The sequence below is a fragment of the Xyrauchen texanus genome, chromosome 50 (genome assembly GCF_025860055.1).
Source record: "Xyrauchen texanus isolate HMW12.3.18 chromosome 50, RBS_HiC_50CHRs, whole genome shotgun sequence".
Taxonomy (NCBI): Eukaryota; Metazoa; Chordata; class Actinopteri; order Cypriniformes; family Catostomidae; genus Xyrauchen; species Xyrauchen texanus.
The window spans coordinates 334950-357176 of record NC_068325.1 but is presented as its reverse complement, the minus strand read 5'-3'; the positions used below and the strand labels follow the sequence as shown (position 1 = coordinate 357176).

General features: G+C 37.0%; 1 protein-coding gene across 2 annotated transcripts in view; it reads left to right on the top strand.

The window, feature by feature from the left end:
- The window catches only part of LOC127640928 (arf-GAP with coiled-coil, ANK repeat and PH domain-containing protein 2-like), a 108704-nt gene that overhangs the window by 18423 nt on the left and 68054 nt on the right, over window positions 1-22227 (top strand). For both annotated transcript variants that reach the window (XM_052123646.1, XM_052123644.1), the window contains exons 2-5: window positions 3146-3203; window positions 10799-10918; window positions 13472-13525; window positions 18307-18365. In XM_052123646.1, coding sequence (XP_051979606.1) covers window positions 3146-3203; window positions 10799-10918; window positions 13472-13525; window positions 18307-18365 — 291 coding nt within the window. The remainder of the gene's footprint in view (window positions 1-3145; window positions 3204-10798; window positions 10919-13471; window positions 13526-18306; window positions 18366-22227) is intronic.

Here is a 22227-nt window from a genome sequence, read left to right as displayed (position 1 = left end):
GAATGTAAAGTTCCTTCATTATTTCAGCTCCTTCACCTCTCATTGCTCACTCACAGTCTCTGGACAGGCTCCAGGTTGTAAAGTGTGAGGCAATGGCCTAGATTTCATTTACAGAGCCACTTCACCCATGTCAGCACTTTCCTAACAATCCGCTCGAGACGTAGCTGTTTTGGGAAAATGTCTAGGCTGAAAATAAGAAACAAGTGTTTGCAGGAAGCTGCTTTTCAATCGTTACTCTACTGATTAATAACAGTACTTTAATCAAGAGCTCTTGTCATAGCAAGATAACACAAAGACAGCAAACAGTAGAGTTACAGGAAGAGCACAGTTTTAAAATGCACAGGACTGCATCTACAACTCATGGTTTCTTGAGGGTTAAAGCCTAGTTTATGAAATAATCTTAAATTCTGATTTAAATTCTGATTATAGACATAGCTCCGGTACAATGTAAATAACAATAACAATAATAATAACAACTTTATAGCACCTTTAAAAACACAGGTTTGCAAAGTAATTCACAAAATAATTAATCAGAGACACAAATGCCATAAAACCGTAAGAGGTGGACCGCCCAATACAAGAACCTAACAACAAATCCAGACCAGGAGAACTAAAATGAAGTGCAGGATGCAGTTAAAATAAAATAAAAAGGGGCAGACATGAAAAAAATATATATACAATACGATAAGAAAAAGATGCATGTTAAAAAATGCACCAGAGATACTAAAAGTGGCCTAAATTCACGTTTATTTTTACGTTTCTGTCAGTCTGAGGTGTTGTTGCTATAACGCGTTGCTATGGGTTGCGTCACTTGCGTCAAGTTGTGTGTGTGTCTTGCTTCGGTCTTGTGAGACGGATTTTTATGGTTAATTTTATATATATATATATATATATATATTTATCTAAAATGAATTTACAATTTTATTAATACGTTCATATGTTTAAAAAGAAGAAGAATGTATTTATGTAAATTAAAATTTATTTATATATGAAATGTCGGATTTTTCTTTAATTTTTTTTTTATTTATTTTTTTAGCCTACGTAATTTTTTGGCGGCACCCCTGACACAGACACAGTCAGGGGGCACCCCAGTGTGCCGCGGCACCCACTTTGAGAAAGGCTGAGCTAGACTGTAAGGTGTATGAGAAGTGTCCGACAAGACAGTCACATCTATGCCAAGTGCTACAGGAAGTGTGGGGTGAAATGTCACCTGAGTATCTGAACAAGCTAGAATGCCAAGGATCTGCAAAGCTGTCATTGCTGCACATGGATGATTTTTTATGAGTATTCTGAAACTTGAAAAAAAAATGAAAAAAATCTAATTGTAATAGTAATTTTTCACATTATTAATATCATGACATATCATACATTGTGATCAGTTGAATACCACTTTGGTGAATAAAAGTACCTATTTCTTTCCACAAGAGCAAAATCTGTACATTATTCCAAACTTTTGGCTTGCCAGTGAATGTATATATATTAGGGCTGCAACAAATCTGTACAAACAATAGTGTGCAAGTATAAATGCCATGGTGCCACGCAGTCATCATACCGCTCAGGAAGGAGAAGCTTTCTGTCTCCTAGAGATGAACATAGTTTGGTGCGAAATGTGCAAATCAATCCCAGAACAACAGCAAAGGACCTTGTGAAGAAGCTGGAGGAAAAGGTAGACAAGTATCTATATCCACAGTAAAACATGTCCTATATCAACATAACCTGAAAGGCTGCTCAACAAAGAAGAAGACACTGCCTCAAAACCACCATAAAAATCTATTAATAATAATAATAAAAAGACTACAGTTTGCAAGTGCACATGGGGACATAGATCTTACTTTTCGGAAAAATGTCCTCTGGTCTGATGAATTTTTTTTTTTTTAACTGTATGGCCATAATGACCGCCATTATGTTTGGAGAAAAAAGGGTGAGGCTCACAAGCCGAAGAACACCATCCCAACTGTGAAGCATGGGGGTGGCAGCATCATGTTGTGGGGGTGCTTTGCTGCTGGAGGGACTGATACACTTCACAAAATAGATGGCATCATGAGGAAGGAAAAGTATGGGGATATTTTGAAGCAACATCTAAGGACATCAGGCAAGGAAGTTAAAGTTAATTTGCAAATAGGTCCTCCAAATGGACAATGACCCCAAGCATGATTTTTTTAGTGCTAAACAAGTTCTTGTATGAACACACAACCAAATGCAAACAAGCTTCCTTCATTGTGTTTATGAATGCAAATTTCATTTTTGGGTGAACTATTCCTTTTTCACTTGAAAAAGTACTCATGCTCTCTGACCTCAGAACAGAAACAGTGTGTGCATGAACTACAAACGAGATCTAAAAGGGATTGTGAAAGATCATACCACATTTATAAACACATGTTTTTGTTCTTGTGTTTCTGTGTATTTTAAAGGTGGTCATTTAAATTGAAGATGTTTTTAGAGATACTTTTATAGTCTATTTTCTGATGCTGATATATTCTGTCCATCTTGCTTATTCAGGAGTTTAGATTGAAATGTCTGACTGAAACTTCTCCGCAATGTCATGGAAATGTGAACAGAAAACAGCTTGAGGAAACATAAACTGCAGAGATCACATATCATGTCAAACTTCTCACTTTCACTGTGGTCATGAATAACTGATGACTGATGAGATTTCATATGTTTCTCAATTTCAAAAAATTATTGGGTAGTCAATAGAATCTAACTTCTTTTTTGTATAACTTTTTTTTGATTTGACATGCAATATTTCTTTCCTTGAGGTTATTTTAAGATTGATAAGAAAGGCCATAATCTACACTTTTGTAAAATATGAAATAAGTCCTTTTATAATGTTAGTCAAGGTTTTTGCGCAGTTATTTCGTTTTTCTTTACATTTTTCCACTTTCTCTCTGACCTTTTCACATTGTCCTAACCAGCCGCCACAAGCAAGCAAGTGAGTTGGTTTCTATTTGTGCAGTATAATGCTGGGTAACCCCACCTACAATGAAATCTCATTGGTCTAAAATCATTGGGCAGTTGGTCCTTAGAATTAAACAGACTTTTGTGTCACTGTACCTTTAAGACTTCTTTAAGTAAATTACCTCTATTATGATTGTCTAACTTTTGCGCAGTTAAATGACTGAAAATTATTTTCTTTCTTCTACAGGGCGACAATTGATGAAGTTGAAGGCGACGTCAGTGAGCTTGAGTCCAAATTAGACAAGGTACGTTTGAACTAGATGGCGACTTATATGGTGATGGATGCATCTAAATGATGGATGTACTGATATATCAGTGATATCAAGAAAGCAGGGTGGCCAGATATTGGGTCTCATTCACTAGTAATTGCTAAGAAAAAGGTTCTAGCAAAATTTCCGCCTGATTCACAACAAATGATTACACACATAAACTTGTTCTTACCCTCATTCTTACATTGACGAATCCAGATGATCCTTGGGCAAAGTTAGTTAGTTTTAAGTTTGATATTCGCCTATGGTACTTAAGGGATCATCTGAAAAGATCTGTGCTAAAACATCCCTCGCGTCCAAGTGGTCATTCAGATGACTTGCACGTTCTGTATTAACAGTCAATGTTATTAAAAAAACATTTCCACATTCTAAAAGCTTTGTTTTTTTTTTTTTTTTTATGTAAATCTGACATGTCAATTGAATGAATCCTTGGACACCATCTATGTTTTAGCGCTGTGGGTGAAATTTTCAGACAGTCCCTTATGGTCCCCTAGGTCATGAAAGCGAATCGGAGCATTTTCAGGCATAATTCTGAAGCTACATCAAGTTTTATGGCCATATTGTATAGTTTTATACTCTTTAACTCTTTCAAGAAAGTTAGTCAACTGGCGGCCTTCTTTGGAATGCTCCAGTGAAGCTATTTATAGTCATAAAAGTGTAGCTCCAATCTACTTGAATAGTGAAAGACAGAAATCTCCAAAACGGTTGGTAAAGATTACGATCAAAGAACATATTTCAAATCCGCAGTAAAATCTACAACTGGTATCATTGAATTGTGTTTCTATACCTCAGATTACGCTAAAAAAGCAATTTTATCAACTTGTACAGCTAATGAACATGTGTGTTCTTGAGTTGATTGACAGGCTATGTCCTGTCTCTAAAAGGTGATTGGCACTTTTACCTGCAAGGCAAGGCTTCCTTACTAAATCCTTTGACCGTTGGGTGTCCCAATTTCTCCCATTCATTTTAATAGAAGACCGGTCATCTGCTAAATAGGGCTGCAACTAATGATTATTTTGATAATCAATGAATTTAACGATTATTAAAACGATTATTAGACTATTCTGCAATGATTAATCATTAGCTCTGTGATTGTTTAGCTTGTGCCCTGACTTACTTGGTTGTATTGAACGTGCTTACTGACAATAAAGAGGACAAAATCATCTTTTAAAAATATCTCTAAATGACATTCACTGAATTAAAGGGGAAAAATACAAATCCTATTGTTATCAAGTGTCTTGTTTTCCATTTAAACTAGTCTAAAAATCCTTTTAGCGTTTACATTGAAGTTTTAAAGGGGACATATTATGCAAAATTGACTTTTACTTGGTGTATGTACATTCATGCGAGTCGGCAGTAAAGTCCAACCACTCCACTTTCTTATATTTTTTATTAATCAAAAACAGTGTGTCAAAATGAACGGTTTTCATTTTTGCTCTAAAGTGACGTCACTCTAGAGGCCTTACCCACGACTGGTGACAGACTGCACCCTATTATCATAGATCCTCCCCTGAGTGATCTACACACAGTCTGCCATTTTTTCTGCACTGGAGCAGATACAGTGAGAAGAATAATGTCTCAGCTTTGTGAATGAGTGTCAATATAAAGCAGGATTTTCTAAAAATGTGATTCTCAAGCATGGATCAGTACCAACTGTTCGTGTTCCAGCTTAATATCCTGAAGATGTAAGTAATCGCACTTTATATTTTGTGAATGATTGCAAATCGCCTTTCTGAATGTGCTTGTTAGCTGATTCCATGGCTAATGCAGCTCAAGTTACCGTTGTCTCCGTTTGTATTCACGGAGACCAGATATACATACAGTGGATATAAAAAGTCTACACACCCCTGTTAAAATGGCAGTTTCTTGTGATGTCATATATATATATATATATATATATATATATATATATATATATATGGCTGAACTCCGGTATTTACGCTGTCAGTCATATTCGTTCTGATTTGTTGCTGCTGTAGTAACCAAAGCAGGAGCTGTAAAGGCACAGGCCTCCTCCGGAAAGGGGGCGGGGAGCAGCAGCTCATTTGCATTTAAAGAGACACACAAAATCAGCGTGTTCTTGATTCCACCCAAAAAGAGGCATTTACAACATGGTATAATAAATGATCTGTGGAGTATTTTGAGCTGAAACTTCACAGACACATTCTGGAGACACATGAGACTTATATTACATCTTGTAAAAAGGGGCATAATACGTCTCCTTTAAAGAGGGGCTTATGCCATAATCGAGTCCGGCTGCAACTAACGATTATTTTGATAATCGATTAATCTTTGATTATTTATTCGATTAACTGATTAATTGGAAAATGAAATTTCCTGTATTTTATTCATATGTTATTTTTTAAGAAACAGAAATTATAAAGGGCATACAGATTTAGTTTACTATACTGAACGATTCTCCCGATGCCCAGTACGCCCCTGATCGACCCCAAAGTGTGTCGGCCCACTGGGAAAATGCCAGGTATGCTAGATTACCAATCTATCCCTGAATATAACTCATCCTCAATGAATGAGACTGGTGGGCAGACAGTGTTCCGAAAAATATATATATTTTTTTATTTTCTATATTTGAGTTTTCAGCTAAATTCTATACTTGAGTTCTAATGGGTAGATCACGTTGAACTAGTTGAGAGGGCAAACCTGCTTTGGGTGTCTGTTGGCTTAAGATATTGTTTGCACAATCGTAGAGTGCAATCAAAATTCAATTTAACGTCAGATTAATCTATTTTAATTAAATTAAAATAGTCAATAGAGACAGCCCTTATATTCACACAGCATGCACTGATGGAAAAGCATTCCTCTCACAATTGTTATGTGCTGTCCTCACGGAAGTTTTGCGAGTTTCCACATTCTATATTATTTACAATTGTTTTGTCAGACCAGCATCACAGCCAGGTAACTCTACCCCTTTCCACTACATATTGCAAGTCGCAAGTGCTGAGTGCACAAAGTGTCCAACATTCCACACTCCATTTTGATGGTTGAAGAAGTACAGCATCTGGGTAATCATAGTACACTGGTTCTAATAGTACACTTTCTTTTTTTCATTTTCATACTCGCACTACTTACACTACAAAATGGCGTAGAATAGTGCAGAAGTCTGCCGTTTCGGATGCACCTGTAGCCTTGGGCCACGTCCAAACTACTACGTTTTTGTTTGAAAGTGCACCTTTCATCCACACTTTAACACTGTTTTCATCCAACATAAAGCTTAGCAAAGCATTTTGAAAATGACTTTCACTTTCTAGTGTGTACGAATGGCAGAAACACACACTAATAGATTTTTGTTTGAAACTCCGTTTTCAGTTTTCTAACGTCATTGTTTTTTAAATTATGCAGTGATGGAGAGTTTTCGAAACGCTCCATTATCAATGGAGAAAAATGCATTTCTCGTGTGGATGAGAGGCGTAAACTTAGCTTTAAGCCATGTCTACACTAATATGTGTTTGTTTGACAATGCATTGATTTTGCTAAGTTTAGCCTACACCTTTCATCCACACTATGACACGTTGATTTGACTCCACCAGAAATGGAGCATTTCGTAAATGCCATTCTTGTATGGATTGGCGTAAAATTCAACATAGCCTTAGGCCACACTAATATGTTTACATTTGAAAACGTATTGATTATGGCATATTTACGCCTGTCATCCACAATAGAATGACGTTTTCCTGGACTGGAAACATAACATTTCGAAAATGCCGTTCTAGTGTGAATGAAAAGGGCAAACAAAGCCAAGGCCAAGTCAACACTAGCATTTTCATTTGAAAGTTCATTGTTGTCACTATGTTCACATTTCTCATCCACACTAGAAATGCATTTTCCATCAGCATAAATGGAGTGCATTCAAATAGTTAAATTCACACCTATCAATGCTTTATCATGGTCACATGGTGACAGCTTTTAAAGATGAAGTGTGTAATACCCGCCCTAAACTCACTCTGCTGGTTAAGCCAATGTTGTTGTGTCGGGCTGGATTGGTCACCCAAAACAAACAGAGGAATTGTTATAGCGGCACAGAAACAGTGTTTAAAGGTTTCGAGAAAATTATCATATGAATGGCTTACTTACTTAAATTTGTATATTACTCTGCATATTAAGCTTGAAGAGAAAGTATTTTAACAGAAAAAGTTACACATTTCAGCTTTAAAAGTTAAAGGTGTCACTGATTTTTGCAGCACATATTTCAACTAGAAAAAATATAAATAACAATTAACTTTATCTAAGGGCCAATAAGTCTTAAGTTCTGCTTGTTTTAAATTCGACACACATATAAAGTAACATGAAAAAATATTTTTTTTTTATAGACCACACAATCTGTAAAAACTCCAGAGATAATAAAATGCCTGGCCAAAAAAAAAAAGTTGCATAGATTTGATAACGGAGCGCATTCGTCGTGGCATTGGTTTGAGAACCTTATGAAATGCCACAACATTTATTTCCGTCCAGAGTAGCGTACATTTTTGGCCAAGATCTTGTATTGATGATGGGAGAGTCGAACCAGTCCGTAAAGTCTTCTCCAGCACATCCCAAAAACTTTCAGTGGGGTTAAGATCAGGACTCTGTGGTAGCCAATTCATATGTGACAAGGATTCCTCATGAATCTTGGCATTGTCATCCTGCCCATACTCTTAAGCATTGGAGAACCTGATCATTCAGGTAGTCAGCTGACTTCATTTTATTGCCGCATAACGTTGCTGAGCCTAGACCTGACCAACTGAATCAAAACAGATCATAACACTGCTTCCAGAGGCTTGAACAGTGGGCACTATGCATGACAGGTGCATCACTTCATGCCCTTCCCTTCTTAGACTGATGCACCCATCACTTTAGAATAGGGTATATCTGGACTCATCAGACCACATGACCTTTTCCATTGCTCCACAGTCCAATCTTTATGCCCCCTAGCCAATTGAAGTTGTTTTTTCCAATTGCATCACTAACAGCTGTTTAGTCCCAATCCTGTTGTTCTCGTCACATTGTGTATGTGGAAATGCTCTTACTTTCACTATTAAACATAGCTGTGAGTTCTACTGTCGATTTTTGACGATGTGACTTCAAGCGTTTTAGTAATCTCTGATCACGATTGTTCAAGATTTGTTTCTGACCACATTTTTTCCGTGAAGCTGATTCACCAGTATCCTTTCAGGTATTAATAATGCATTGGACCGTTCTTAACCCAATTCCAGTGATTTCAGCAATCTCCTTAGGCCAATAATTTGCCCCTTTGCAAACACAGTAACTTCTTTTCCACGAACATGGAATACATCTTTAGACATGGTTGCTTAAGAAATGAGAAGCTACACACTGCATGAGTTAGGGTTAAAAGAATTGTTGCCAGCTAAAACATATTAAAACACTGCAATCATTATCCAATCATAGGCTCTGAAGTATCTGCTCAAACGGTGACTTTTTTTGGCCAGAGAGTGAAATGGCCACACAGATTGTAGAGGTGTTGGCTCTCCAGGAACATGCATTTAATTTTTATACATTTACATTTATTCATTTGGCAGACACTTTTATCCAAAGCGACTTACAAAAGAGGAAAAACATCAGCGAATCATCTTATGGAGACAGTGGTACAAAAAGTGCCATATTACAAAGTTTCACTATCATCAGAATAGTATACAAAACAGATTTAAGTGCAACAAGAAATGTAAATATTTTTTTTTTTTTTTTTTTTTTTTAAGTGACCGGTTAAGTGCTTTTGGAAAAGATGTGTTTTTAGCCGTTTTTTTAAGATAGAGAGTGAGTTAGCTTCCCGGATTGAGTTTGGAAGATCATTCCACCACCGTGGTATGATGAAACTGAAAGTCCGGGAAAGTGTTTTGGTGCCTTTTTGTTTTGGTACGACAAGGCGACGTTCCTTAGCCGACCGCAGGCTTCTGGTGGGAACGTAGCTCTGCATAAATGTTTTTAGGTATGCTGGAGCAGACCCAGTGACTGTTTTGTATACCAGCATCAGGGCCTTGAATTTAGTACGTGCATGAACCGGCAGCCAGTGGAGAGAGACAAAAAGTGGTGTAACATGTGCTCTCTTAGGTTCGTTAAAGACCAGACGTGCTGCTGCATTTATAATTTGTCATATTCACATTAATGTGGAAAAAGCGGGCTTTGAAACCTGCAGACGTTGACCCCTAAGGTATAGGTATGGTATCCATTAAGGCTGCACAATTGATTGAATTATGATAAAAATCTTGTTTTGTTCTTGCGTGATTAGTAAACCGTGAAAGGCTGCATTTGAAAATATAGCCTAGTCTGTATTAAGAGCTTCAGACAGCGATGTGTGAGCAAGCGGCGCTCTCTAGTGGGTGTTTGCGGCACACACTGAGCAGCACAGCAATATTAGATGATTTTCCTTGTTTGACACAGAGGGATTCTTATAATTTTTTGTTTCTATATTATGCGTCAGGATCACTAACTTAGCTCAACCTTGTCTCTTGGACAACAAAAGACACCTTTGATAGGTCCAGGTTTCCTTCTCTCTCCTTGGTGCAAAACATGGCTGAATGCCAAATCATACTGTTGACATTCAATAGACTTGCTACACTATTTTGACATCCATAGGTAGTTTGAGCAGAGGCATAAATCTCTTGCAATGTCTTTTTAAGGAGGACATTAGACTAGGCACATTAATATAGAATGCTGATTAAAAATTATTAAAGCTATGTGGCTACCTGTGCATCCAGTCAATGAGAATCAAGTTGGGGTAGAAGTAAAAAATGATGTTTATATATTCAATATTATATACATATATAAAAAATATTTGTAGTACAATTTTAAACGTACATTAAATTGTGGAAATGAAATGAATGCTTGTTTAATACAAGACTTGCTCAATTCACCAAAAACATCAACATGACTGTGTATAGATTTCGTAACTGGCCGAAGGGGAACATTTCTATTAATCTGTCAAGCAAGCACAGTTGGCCAAATATCGGCCTGGCCGATATTATTGTTTTATCAATTGTTTTGACCTGAATATAGGAGTATCCATCCAACTGCAAAATCCATCACACTCATCTCATTTGATACAAGAGCCTCTTTCCTGCTGTTCTATACACCACTAACTGCTAAATAAACAGGAGCGGGGAGCAAAGGAGAGAGAAGGAGGGAGCAGCTCATTGTTGGGTCAGATTGCAGACCCACCCAGCGTTGTTTGGCCGAGTGACTCGCACTTCCCTCTCTCTCTCTCTCTCTCACTCTCAGAGGAAGGATATGAAGTCTTAGGAGGAACTCTAAATGTACACTGCAGTTTTTCTTAGAAATCAACACAAACTATGACTGTACACTGCATTATACCTGTCATAATTGAACAAATTGATCAGTGCAGGTCAGATCAGGTGGTCAATAAATATGGATCTAGAAAGTACTACCAAGTTGCAGAATACCAAGGATCATGGTATTCTTTGAAGTATCTTGGATTATCTTGTAAATATGGTGTAAAAACACCTAACCTAAGTTTTGCCTTGCCAAACACTACTCACATCTTCAGAAAATGTAAAAATATAGGTAGTAATTATATTTTTGTAATTCTCTTCTGTGTTTAGCTGGTGAAGTTGTGCATTGGAATGATTGATGCTGGAAAGGCGTACAACACTGCAAACAAACAGTTTGTGAACGGGATTCAAGAGTTAGCTCAGCAGTCTGCCAAAGATGATGTCATCGAGGTGAGTAAAGATGAACACATTATAACCAGTCAGTTAAGAATAGCATAGTCGTTTGGTATGTTGTGGCACTTTTCCACTGCACGTTACGGTTCAACTCGACTCTACTCGCTTTACTTTTCTGAGCTTGCTTTTCCACTGCTGTTTAGTGCCGCCTCAACGAGGGTGGGATTATAGGCTGATTGTTATAGTTGCACCGCCTCTACTGGCGTGACATCATCTTAAACACGACACAAAACAATAAACAATAACTTGACCGCTAGCTGTTAGCTACTAGCTCATTGTGCTGCATAAAGCAGTTGTTGCACGGTGATTTTACACAAGTGTAACAGTTAAATTGACCTGGTTGTTTTAGAAGCAAGCTTCCAGTAGCTGGTCAACTAAATAAAGTGAAGCTTTCAAGCAGAGTATAGAGTTAACGTACCATCCTCCATCGTGGACTCCCAACAACGACGTGGCCGAGTCCAGGGCACTCTCCCTCCCATTGCTTGTCAGTTTAGATAGCATCCATTTGGTCAAACCACTTCCACTTTTCCTTGATGGTTCTGTAGTCACTTAAGTTTTTTTTTACTTTTCCCTACACTGTTGGTAGGTACGGTGGTAGCCGTGTCTCAGCAGTCACTTGTGAGACACTTCCTGAAAGACTTTTTCGTTTCGTTCATCGCTAATGAGAGGAACATCTGCACCTCATTTATTGACCACACCGTGGTTTTGAGCACTGCCATTTCTTTTTACAAAGTCACGTGAACAAATGTTACTGCTATCGCTGTTGCTAACTTTAAAACTTCTATCAGCATAAAGCGGGTTGATGTCCCGTGTCGAAAATCCTTTGAATCCGTTAGTGACGATTCTCTCTGACCAATCAGTGATCTGCAGGGTTTTGACGTCACATTTAGTATCTGCTCAGCTCGCTTGGAACCTCGGCTGAGGTGATACTAAATAAAATGATCAGGTACCAGGTACTATCCACAGTGGAAAACCTCCAAAAAGCGAGCAGAGACAAGTTGAGTTTGTACCGTGTAGTGGAAAAGCCCCATTGGAATTGTCTTCAAAGGCGTGAGATCTTGTAGAGTTAAGAATATTCTCATATATCATCAGTATATTTTTGATATATTTTAAAATGTTCAGTATGATGGTGCCAATTTGAAGACTGCTGTTTATTTAGTGATCTTTTGATAGGCCATTTGGTTTGTTCACACACAAATGCTGGCCTCAAACCGACATTCCTTGTCTTTGCATATTTACTTTCCTGCATCTTTCAAATATCCATTGTTAACATACCAATGTACCATGAAATATGCCGGTGTTTTTCCTTGTATGCAACTGGCACAGGTATACACAACAGACACAATATCTTTCAAGAGCGTGTACAAGCCGTATTCATCCTCCAGAAATAAGAAATTATATTTGGCTTATAATGCTAATTTGAAACAAAGCATTTTTGAACCATTAACATTTGCATTGTGCCTGTATTTCTATGACAAATAAGGACATTTTCCTCAAAATATCAGGTCTGTTATTTATGACTTAAATTATTTACACATCATGGTAGTATCAGACTTTAGTTTATGAATCTATTGACAATCACCACTAAAAATAATAGGAAAAACTGAAGAACTAAAGAATTATTAATATGTTCAGAGGCATTACAGTAATTAAGTTATATTTTCCATTAAAGGAAATTAATCCAGTTTTTAGGATCTTTTTTTTTTGCATTGTGACATTATTTTGTTTAGGGTCAAGCACATTTCTCCCCCAAGTTCAGTGGAGGATAGGTGTCAGCAAGGTCACTCTGACTGGTCTGCGGCTACGCAGCCCCATTCGCAGCAAGCTGTGATGCACTGTGTGTTCTGACACCTTTCTATCATGGCCAGCATTAAGTTTATCAGCAGTGTTTGCTACAGTAGTTCTTCTGTGGGACTGGACCAGATGGGCTAGCCTTCGCTCCCCACGCGCATCACTTGGGTGCCCATGACCCTGTCGCCGGTTTACCGGTTGTCCTTCCTTGGACCAATTTTGGGTGGTACTAACCACTGCAGACACTGACCCAGTCGTCTAGCCATCACAATTTGGCCCTTGTCAGAGTCGCTCAGATCCATACGCTTGCCCATTTTTCCTGCTTCCAACATATGAAATTCAAGAACTGACCATTCACTTGCTGCCTAATATATCCCACAGGTGCCATTGTAATGAGATAATCGATGTTATTCACGTTACCTGTCAGTGGTTTTAATGTTGTGGCTGATCGGTGTGTGTGTGTGTGTGTATATATATATATATATATATATATATATATATATATATATATATATATATATATATATGTATATGTATATGTATGTATGTGTGGTTATGGAAAGTTTGAAATTGCCATTAAAGTAATGTAACAATGCAACATTTCTTGTTTTTCTTTTTATGATTTTGGATGGAATTTGTCCTGTATATGTTTTTTTGAGATTCGCCTTCATTTTGTGTAAAACAGAGAAATCTAACATTCATATAATTGTTGTTTTATTGTCTTGAATGTTTGTGTAAATGTCTCTTATTTCTTCACAGTCCAGTCTTACCAAGTTTGCTGAGAGTCTTCAAGAGATGATCAACTACCACACAGTAAGGAAATTTGCCCCAAAGTGCTCATAGCTTTCGCTGTGTTGGTGTGAAATGTTGGCGTGTTGTATGTTACTTCTTTTTTAGTTTTTTGTTCTGTTGTTAGGTTTGTGTGTATTTTTAAATAAGTTAATATGAGAATGATGACTTCAAGAAAAATTACAATTATTTTTTGCAGCATAAACAACAACTGTCCTCTAACGTCAGGAGTCTATAGCCATTATAGTTAGATTGTGGTAAGTTATTTATGGTCCATTAGTTATACACCGATCGGCCACAACATTAAAACTACCTGCCTAATATTGTGTAGGTCCCCCTTGTGCCACCTAAACATTCTGAGATACTATTCTTCTCACCACAAGTGTACAGAGCGGTTATCTGAGTTACCATAAACTTTCTGTCAGATCAAACCGGTCTGGCCATTCTCTGTTGACCTCTCTCATCAACAAGTGTTTCCATTCAGATAACTGCCCCTCGCTGGATGTTTTTTATTTTTGGCACCGTACGGAGTAAATTCTAGAGACTGTTGTGTGTGAAAATCCCAGAAATACTCAAACCAGCTCATCTGGCACCAGTGCAGGTTGGTGCTGTTCTGGCAGCATGAGGGGGACCTACACAATTTTAGGGAGGTGGTTTAAATGTTGTGGCTGATTGGTGTGTATATATATACGTTTATAATTGATAGTGTCACTTTCATACTGGTAATGGTGATTGGATGTTTCTAAAACAGATTGTTGCTTAGAATGGTTGGTTTAACCCTCTGGGGTCTGAGGGTGTTTTGGGCCCTGGAGAAGTTTTGACATGCCTTGACATTTGTGCTTTTTTTCAGTTGCTTAAAAACATATTAATGGCTAAAGTCTGATGACACTGTATTCAGCACAAACTGGGCTACAATAATATGTGAGCAACATGTGTGTACATGTGTGTACATGTTTGTATGTTTGAGAAAATAACGTTTATGCATGGTTTTTGAAAAAACTAAAATGTTAAGTCATTGAAATATGGCCATATAACACATACTAAACATTTTTCCACAAGACTTTTGAGAACTGGATCTTGTAGCCTAGATTTTTTGCTACAAAATGATGTGAAAACCATGCTGATCACTCATTCATACAAAACAATATAGTAATTGACAATTTTAGTGTTGAAAGGTCATATGCGAGGAGGTGTGAGCGATCATAAATATGGATTGTGATTCACACCTGAAGAGACAAAAGACCCATCCCCTGGGCCTATCAATGAGGAATGTGACAGAAAGTGAATTAATGTGAGGAGACTTAATGATTAAAATAAGTAATCTGACTATACATTTTCTTTACATAAAGACTTAAATTTAGACCTACAATACCTTTTAAAAGAAGTCTCTTCTGCTCACCAAGGCTGCATTTATTTGATCCAAAATACAGTAAAAACACTGATATTGTGAACCATTTTTACAATTTAAAAGAACCGTTTTCTATTAAAATATATTGTAAAATGCAATTAGTGATCAAAGCTGAATTTTCATCATCATTACTTCAGTCTTCAGTGTCACATGATCCTTCAGAAATCATTATAAGATGGAAATTTTTCACTTGTGTAAATATGGGCATATTTAAAGTTAATTTAACCTTTGTTGATGATAATGAGGCAGCATAAACACTAGTTAAAATATAATCTAAACATTCATATTATTTTTATATCATATTACATATCATATTTATATCATACATCATACAATTTAAATACCTGCTTTAGCTGAAAACAGCATTTAAATGTAACTAAAACTTGCTTATTAGGATTATTATTCAAATTTCAATACTCTGAATCCTGGCTGGCAAGTCTGGAAACAGTTTCATTAGTTGACAATAGCATGTCAACTAATGAAAACGCAATGACTTACTCGTCTGAAATTGTATCCTCGAAATGTTCATCGGAGTCCCGCTCTAATTCTGAGGAAAATGTTAACTCTTCCTTCCTATCCAGGAGTTTCCTCGCCTGTGTATCGTTACAAAGCTGCAGAAAAGTGAATGATTTGTGTTTACATTAAATCTCACCGTCGGGGGCGAGCACCATTTTCATTGATCGTCTCAGCACATTAGCGTATGAATGGCGCGCTCTGCTGGTGGGTGTGATTACATTACAGATAATTAGCTGAGCCTGGAGAAACTGTACATCACTTTGTTTCATACAGGTTACACTGCAGGAGAATATTTGTTCTAAATTTGAATTGTTTTATTTAAAAGTAGACATTTTAAGCTTTCTTTAGACATATGTTTCATGTGTGTGTGTGATAAGTATTCGCAGAGTTTCAGTTCATTTTTGTGACGCGTTTCTGAAATATGCTCGTGAACACAGAGACTGCTGAAAGCTCACGCCAGCGCGTCCGTCGACCCCAGAGGGTTAAAGAAGTAGTTCTGAACATGAATTACATTTTAGGGACAGAAACCTAAAAATATGTATTGAAATAAGCAAGGGCTTTCAATATAACACAATAATTTAGTGATGCAATGCACTTTGCTTAACCAAACTTTTTTATTTTGAGCTGAATAACATATACTGGATATTATGTTGACTTCTAAAGCCACTTTTTGTTTTGTTTGAAATAATTTACACGTCTGCCACAATAATGTAATGTATTTGAATATATGAATAATTATATTTATCATTATTTAAATTATTATATATTAAACAGTGTGGGGTAAGTCCGCTGTAAATGGGAAAAAAATTATTCCTCAAAAATCTTTAGCAAATTACTGATTAATTGCAATTTAAATCATTTAATTTTTTAATCAATCGACATATCATGTAATTAATTTTATTACAAATTTGAATTGATTTACAGCCTTGAAATAAATGCACGCAACACACAAAAGCACAATGTGGTAACCATGGTACAAGTGGAATTATTTGATATTTTCTATATTAATGCACCACCCTCCATCTGGCCTTCACCCACCTAGACAAAAAGGACTCATACGTTTGCATGCTGTTCATAGATTTCAGCTCAGTATTCAACTCGATAATTCCTCAGCACCTGATTGGAAAGCTGAATCTGCTGGGCCTGGACACCTCCCTCTGCAACTGGATCCTGGAGTTACTGACTGGGAGACCTCAGTCAGTCCGGATTGGGAACAGCATCTCCACCACCCCCACACTGAGCACTGGGGCCCCCCAGGGCTGTGTGCTCAGTGCACTGCTGTTCACTCTGCTGACTCACGATTGTGCAGCAATGCACAGCTCGAATCACATCATTAAGTTCGCCGATGACACGACCGTGGTGGGTCTCATCAGCAAGAACGACGAGTCAGCATACAGAGAGGAGGTGCAGCGGCTAACGGACTGGTGTAGAGCCTGGCGGAGAACCTCACCTGGTCCCTCAACACCAGCTCTATTACCAAGAAAGCCCAGCAGCGTCTCTACTTTCTTTGAAGGCTGAGGAAAGCACATCTCCCACCCCCCCATACTCACTACATTCTATAGAGGGGCTATTGAGAGCATCCTGAGCAGCTGCAACACAGCCTGGTTTGGGACTTGCACCGTTTCGGACCGCAGAGCCCTGCAGAGGATCGTGAGGACAGCTGAGAAGATCATCGGGGTCTCTCTTCCCTCCATCAAAGACATTTACAAAAAACACTATCCGCAAAGCAACCTGCATTGTGGAGGACCCCACACACCCCTCACACAAACTCTTTACCCTCCTGCCATCTGGCAAGAGGTACCGAAGCATTCGGGCCCTCACGGCCTGACTGTTTAACAGCTTCTTCCCCCAAGCCATCAGACTCCTCAATACTCAGAGACTGGACTGACACACAGACACACACACACACACACACACAGGTGTCCTGAGTTGTACTTTAATTATTGTCACTTTATAACTGTCTGCTACTTCAATAACTGCTATGTGCATAGAACACTATCTCATAGTATGTTATGTTTACGTTTGACATTTTTAGAATCTGTCATCTTTTTGCACTACTGTGTACTGGTCGGCGCTGCACTGTCTCTCACTGTGCCTATTGTCCTGTTCATTATTAGTAATTTATTGTACTGTCCCGTACTTTTTGCACACGTTTGGTCGTGCACTTTATATAGGTATATAGGTATATGTATGTTATTTAGTCTTTGTAGTCTCATGTGGTTCTGTGTTTGTCCTATGTTTTTATAATATGTTTATGTAGCATCATGGTCCTGGAGGACGTTGTCTCGTTTCACTGTGTACTGAACTAACTGTATATGGTTGAAACGACAATAAAAACCACTTGACTTGACTTGCACACTTAAGGTCACATTACCACCTCTGTATAGGCCTAATTCAACTGTTGTCAGTTATTCCTTACTTAACTTGGAATTCTGGATACTGGTGGGTTTACAGACATTTCAATGTTTTGATGAATTTTCTCTAACTGCATATCTATATAAATCACTTGAAAATCACGTCATTCTATAATCCCCATGGCTCAACAGTGCTGCTGGTGTCCCTGCTGTTGCCTGTAGCAGTTTTATACTGGGACTCTGAGTCCGTGTTTAAGTCTGTGATAAGATCAACTAACTTGTGGTTAAAGTCCACACAAAGTACATGATCTTTTCTGCACAGATGCGTTTGGATTATTTCATCCATAACACACTACAGCTATCTGATTTCACTGGCCTTTAACGTTACAAACACTCCAAAACCTTTTCACACTTCATATCAAAGTGCAGTAGCTACAGAAATGTGATAAAAAAGAATAAAATAAATATATATATATTTAGTGACAGTAGCAGTTGCTTGAGATTTCACCATTTGTTTTGTTTTGCAGATTTTGTTCGACCATGCACAGAGATCAATCAAATCACAACTGCTGACGTTTGTGCGAGAGTGAGTATCCGAACAACATCTGAATTATTGAAAATAGACATTTACCTTGACAAATTACTGAAACAGTTTGTCTGCACATTGACATCTGGATCTTTTATAAAGGTGTGGACCTGAGATAAAGTACCACTTGGTATGGCAAGCCAGTTTAAAATTTAATGACATGCAGGATGTGAATTATAGGGATCTGCAATTACATTTTCACTTGTGAAATGCTTATTCTTGATATCAGTAATTAGATTTGGATTAGTAAAAACATGAATTATTGATGTTAAAAATGACATCATTACTCATGGGGAATACACTTTGTTATAAGAAATAGAATTTGTATTTGTAAAAAACATAATTATTGATTTCTATAACTGCATTACACTAGTAGTATTTCACAATGACCAGGAATCGATATTTGCATTGTATAAAATACAATAAATGTTGTTTAGGACCATAAAGATTATTTTGTATTGTGAGATTATATTCATGACAATTAAGCACACTGAAGCAATTACTAAAACAATGTGATTTTAACAAAGAGATTGTTATTATGGGAGATTTAAATATTAATTGGGATGACAAAATAGTTAGAATCTTGAACAAATAACTGATCATTTTGATCTGAAGCAACTGATTAATGGTCCTACAAGAATAAGTAATTCAACAAGGACTCAAATTGATTTAATATTTAGTAACCGAGCTGAGAGAATTTTAAAATCTTTTAATATGTTAACAGGTCTCTCTGACCACAATTTGATTTTAGTGGCCAGAAAATTATCTGATAAGAGATTTAATTCATTGGTTAGGAAATAAAATTCTTCCGGCATCCCAAAACATAAACTAGATGACTTTAAAAGTGCTGTTAATAGAATCAAATGGGGTGGTTCATTAATGGGAACTGATCAGGAGGAAGATAGTCAAATATTCTCCAAAACATTAGAGAGCAATATTAAAGATTTTAGTTGTACATTTAGTCACAAAAATAAAAACCATACTGTCCCTTGGATAAATTCAGATATTTTAAAACTGATGAAAGAACGGCAAATAGATCCAAGTTAAGTCACGATAGACAACATTTTGTTGTGTTAAGGAACAAACTGGTAAAGCACATTATTCCCTGAAGATAATTGAAAACGCAAGAGGTAATCCTAAAATAATCTGGAACCAGTTACATAAATTAAAAGGACATAAAAAAAAGATAGAACATTACTTGAATTGAAAGTAAATGGGAAGTTGAGAAATAATCCAGTTGAAATGGCCGAAGCACTTAATAATTACTTTATTGATTCTGTAGTCTCAATTGCACAATGTTTTTCCCCTGAGAATACAGATGTTTGTACAGTTAATACAGTTGAACAAGCCTTTACTCTAAAGGCCGTCACTGAATTAGATGTCATAATATCAATTACATCTCTTTGACCATCTAGAGCAAAGGATATATTTGGTATTTACATTTACATTTATGCATTTGGCAGACGCTTTTATCCAAAGCGACTTACAGTGCAATTATTACAGGGACAATCCCCCTGGAGCAACCTGGAGTTAAGTGCCTTGCTCAAGGGCCCAATGGTGGTGGCCGTGTGGTTTGAACCACCGACCTTCTGATTAACAGCCCTGTGCTTTAGCCACTACGCCACCACCACTCCGTATGGATGTAGTAATGCTTAAAGCTTAAAATGGTATGGATGTAGTAATGCTTAAAGAGCTTAGTGTGTCACTAATTTATCCCATCACTAAAATGATCAACCTCTCAATTCTTCAGGGGACATTTCCATGTGCTTGGAAGTCATCTGTTGTTGTACCTGTATTCAAAAGTGGAGATCATTGTGCCAGTTATTATAGGCCTATTAGTCTTTTACCTATAGTGTCAGAGGTTGCAGAGAAATTGATAGCTGTGCAAATTACTGATCATTTGAATACTTGTTCATTTGCCATGCATCCAATGCAATTTAGATTCAGAGCAAACTACTCAACAGAGATGGCAAATTGCTAAGTCTATTGGATAAATGTGGGGTTGTTGGAGCTGTGTTTCTTGACCTTAAGAAGGCTTTTGATACTGTTAACCATAGAATTCTTATGTCTAAATTATTAGCTTTTAATTTTTCTCCAGAGACCTTGAGATGGATAGAATCATATTTGTCAGGTCGAATACAGTATGTTCAAGTACTGAATTATATCAACAGCCTTATATATATATCCACAGGTGTTCCCCGAGGATCTATTTTGGGTCCATTGCTATTTACTTTGTATATTAATGATCTTCCATCTGTTTGTCCCGACACTAACATCCGTATGCGGACGACACTGTTATTTATATACATGGGAGCAGTGTGTCACAAGTTGCTAATGAATTTACAAAATCCATGGTTCATGTAACAGCTTGGTTAGAACAATGCTGTTTACAATTAAATACCTCTAAAACAGTTTGTATTTTTTTTACCAAAACAAATAGTTCAAGGGTAGTCCCAGATGTTTTTGTGACAGGGAAGAGGCTACAAGTTGTATCTGAATATAAGTACCTTGGAGTTTTGATTGATTCAAGACTTTCTTTCAAAGCTCAGGTTAAAAAGGTCTGTAATTGGGTCAAACTTTAGTCTCGCAAATTTTAGATTTATTCGAGATTGTATGTCTACAGAGGCCGCTGTGATGTATGTGCACTCTATGGTTATTTCTCATATTACTTATTGTTTAACAACTTGGTCACAAGCTAGTATAACTACGCTAAAAGTCTCTGTATAAACAATCACTAAAAAATATAATCTTCTTAGTTGGGATAACATGATCAAATATATGTCTTATGTTCAAGACTATACATAACTTGGCCTCCCCGTTAAAACAATATGTTAACATAAGAACAACTGCCCATTGGTCCACAAGGGGTGGGGCTAGAAGGGACTGTATTATTCCCCTCAAAGTATAAATTTAGTCAGTCTGTATTTTCTGTTAAAGCTGCCCGGGAATGGAACTCCATCCCATCAACAATTAGAGGACTGGATACATACAGTTCTTTTCAGTTTCATCTTAAAAAATGGTTCATTAATACTCAGCACTGCCTACATTAGAGCTATATTATTCTCATTTTTAGCTTGTCTGTAACTATTGTTCTTGGTTAATTGTTTATTCTCCTGTCGCTAACTCTATGACCCCATAAATAGCACAATATATGTTACTAATGTAATGTATTTAATATGATTTATTATGCTTGGAATCGATTATGTGCTTGTATTTATTTATTTTTTTTTGTATTTATTTATTTTTATTTGTTTTTTTTTTCTTATTTTTATTTGATAATGTAGTTTGTGCGTGTGTTTTTTAATGCATTAATATATAAATGCCTTGTATTTTAGGGTGACTTTTTGACATTCCGTCAATGGTCTACAGATGAAAAATAGCCATTTGGCTAATTCTGGCACATTTACAGTCTTATTTATTAATGTGCATTGCCCCTGTAAGTAAATAAATAAATAAATAAAATGGCCCAGATGTAGAAAAGCTGCTCCAAACCAAGATACTTCCTCCACCATGCTTCACAGTTGGGATGAGGTTTTGGCGTGCAGTGCCTTTATTCCTCTAAATATAGTGCTGCCAAAAAGTTCAGTTTTGTTCCATCTGCCCACAGAACATTATTCCAGAAGCTTTGTGGAGCATCAAGGTGGTCTTTCGCAAACTTGAGATGTGCAGAAATGCTTTGTTTGGAGAGCAGTTGTTTCCTCTGTGTTGTCCTTCCATGAACACCATTCTTGCTTAGTGTTTTTCTTATAGTATGAAATGAGACTTAAGCAAGTTCAAGATATTTCTGCAGATCTTTTGCTGTTACTTTTGTGTTCTTTTTCACTCCCTTCAGCATTGCATATTGTGTTCTTGGGGTGAACTG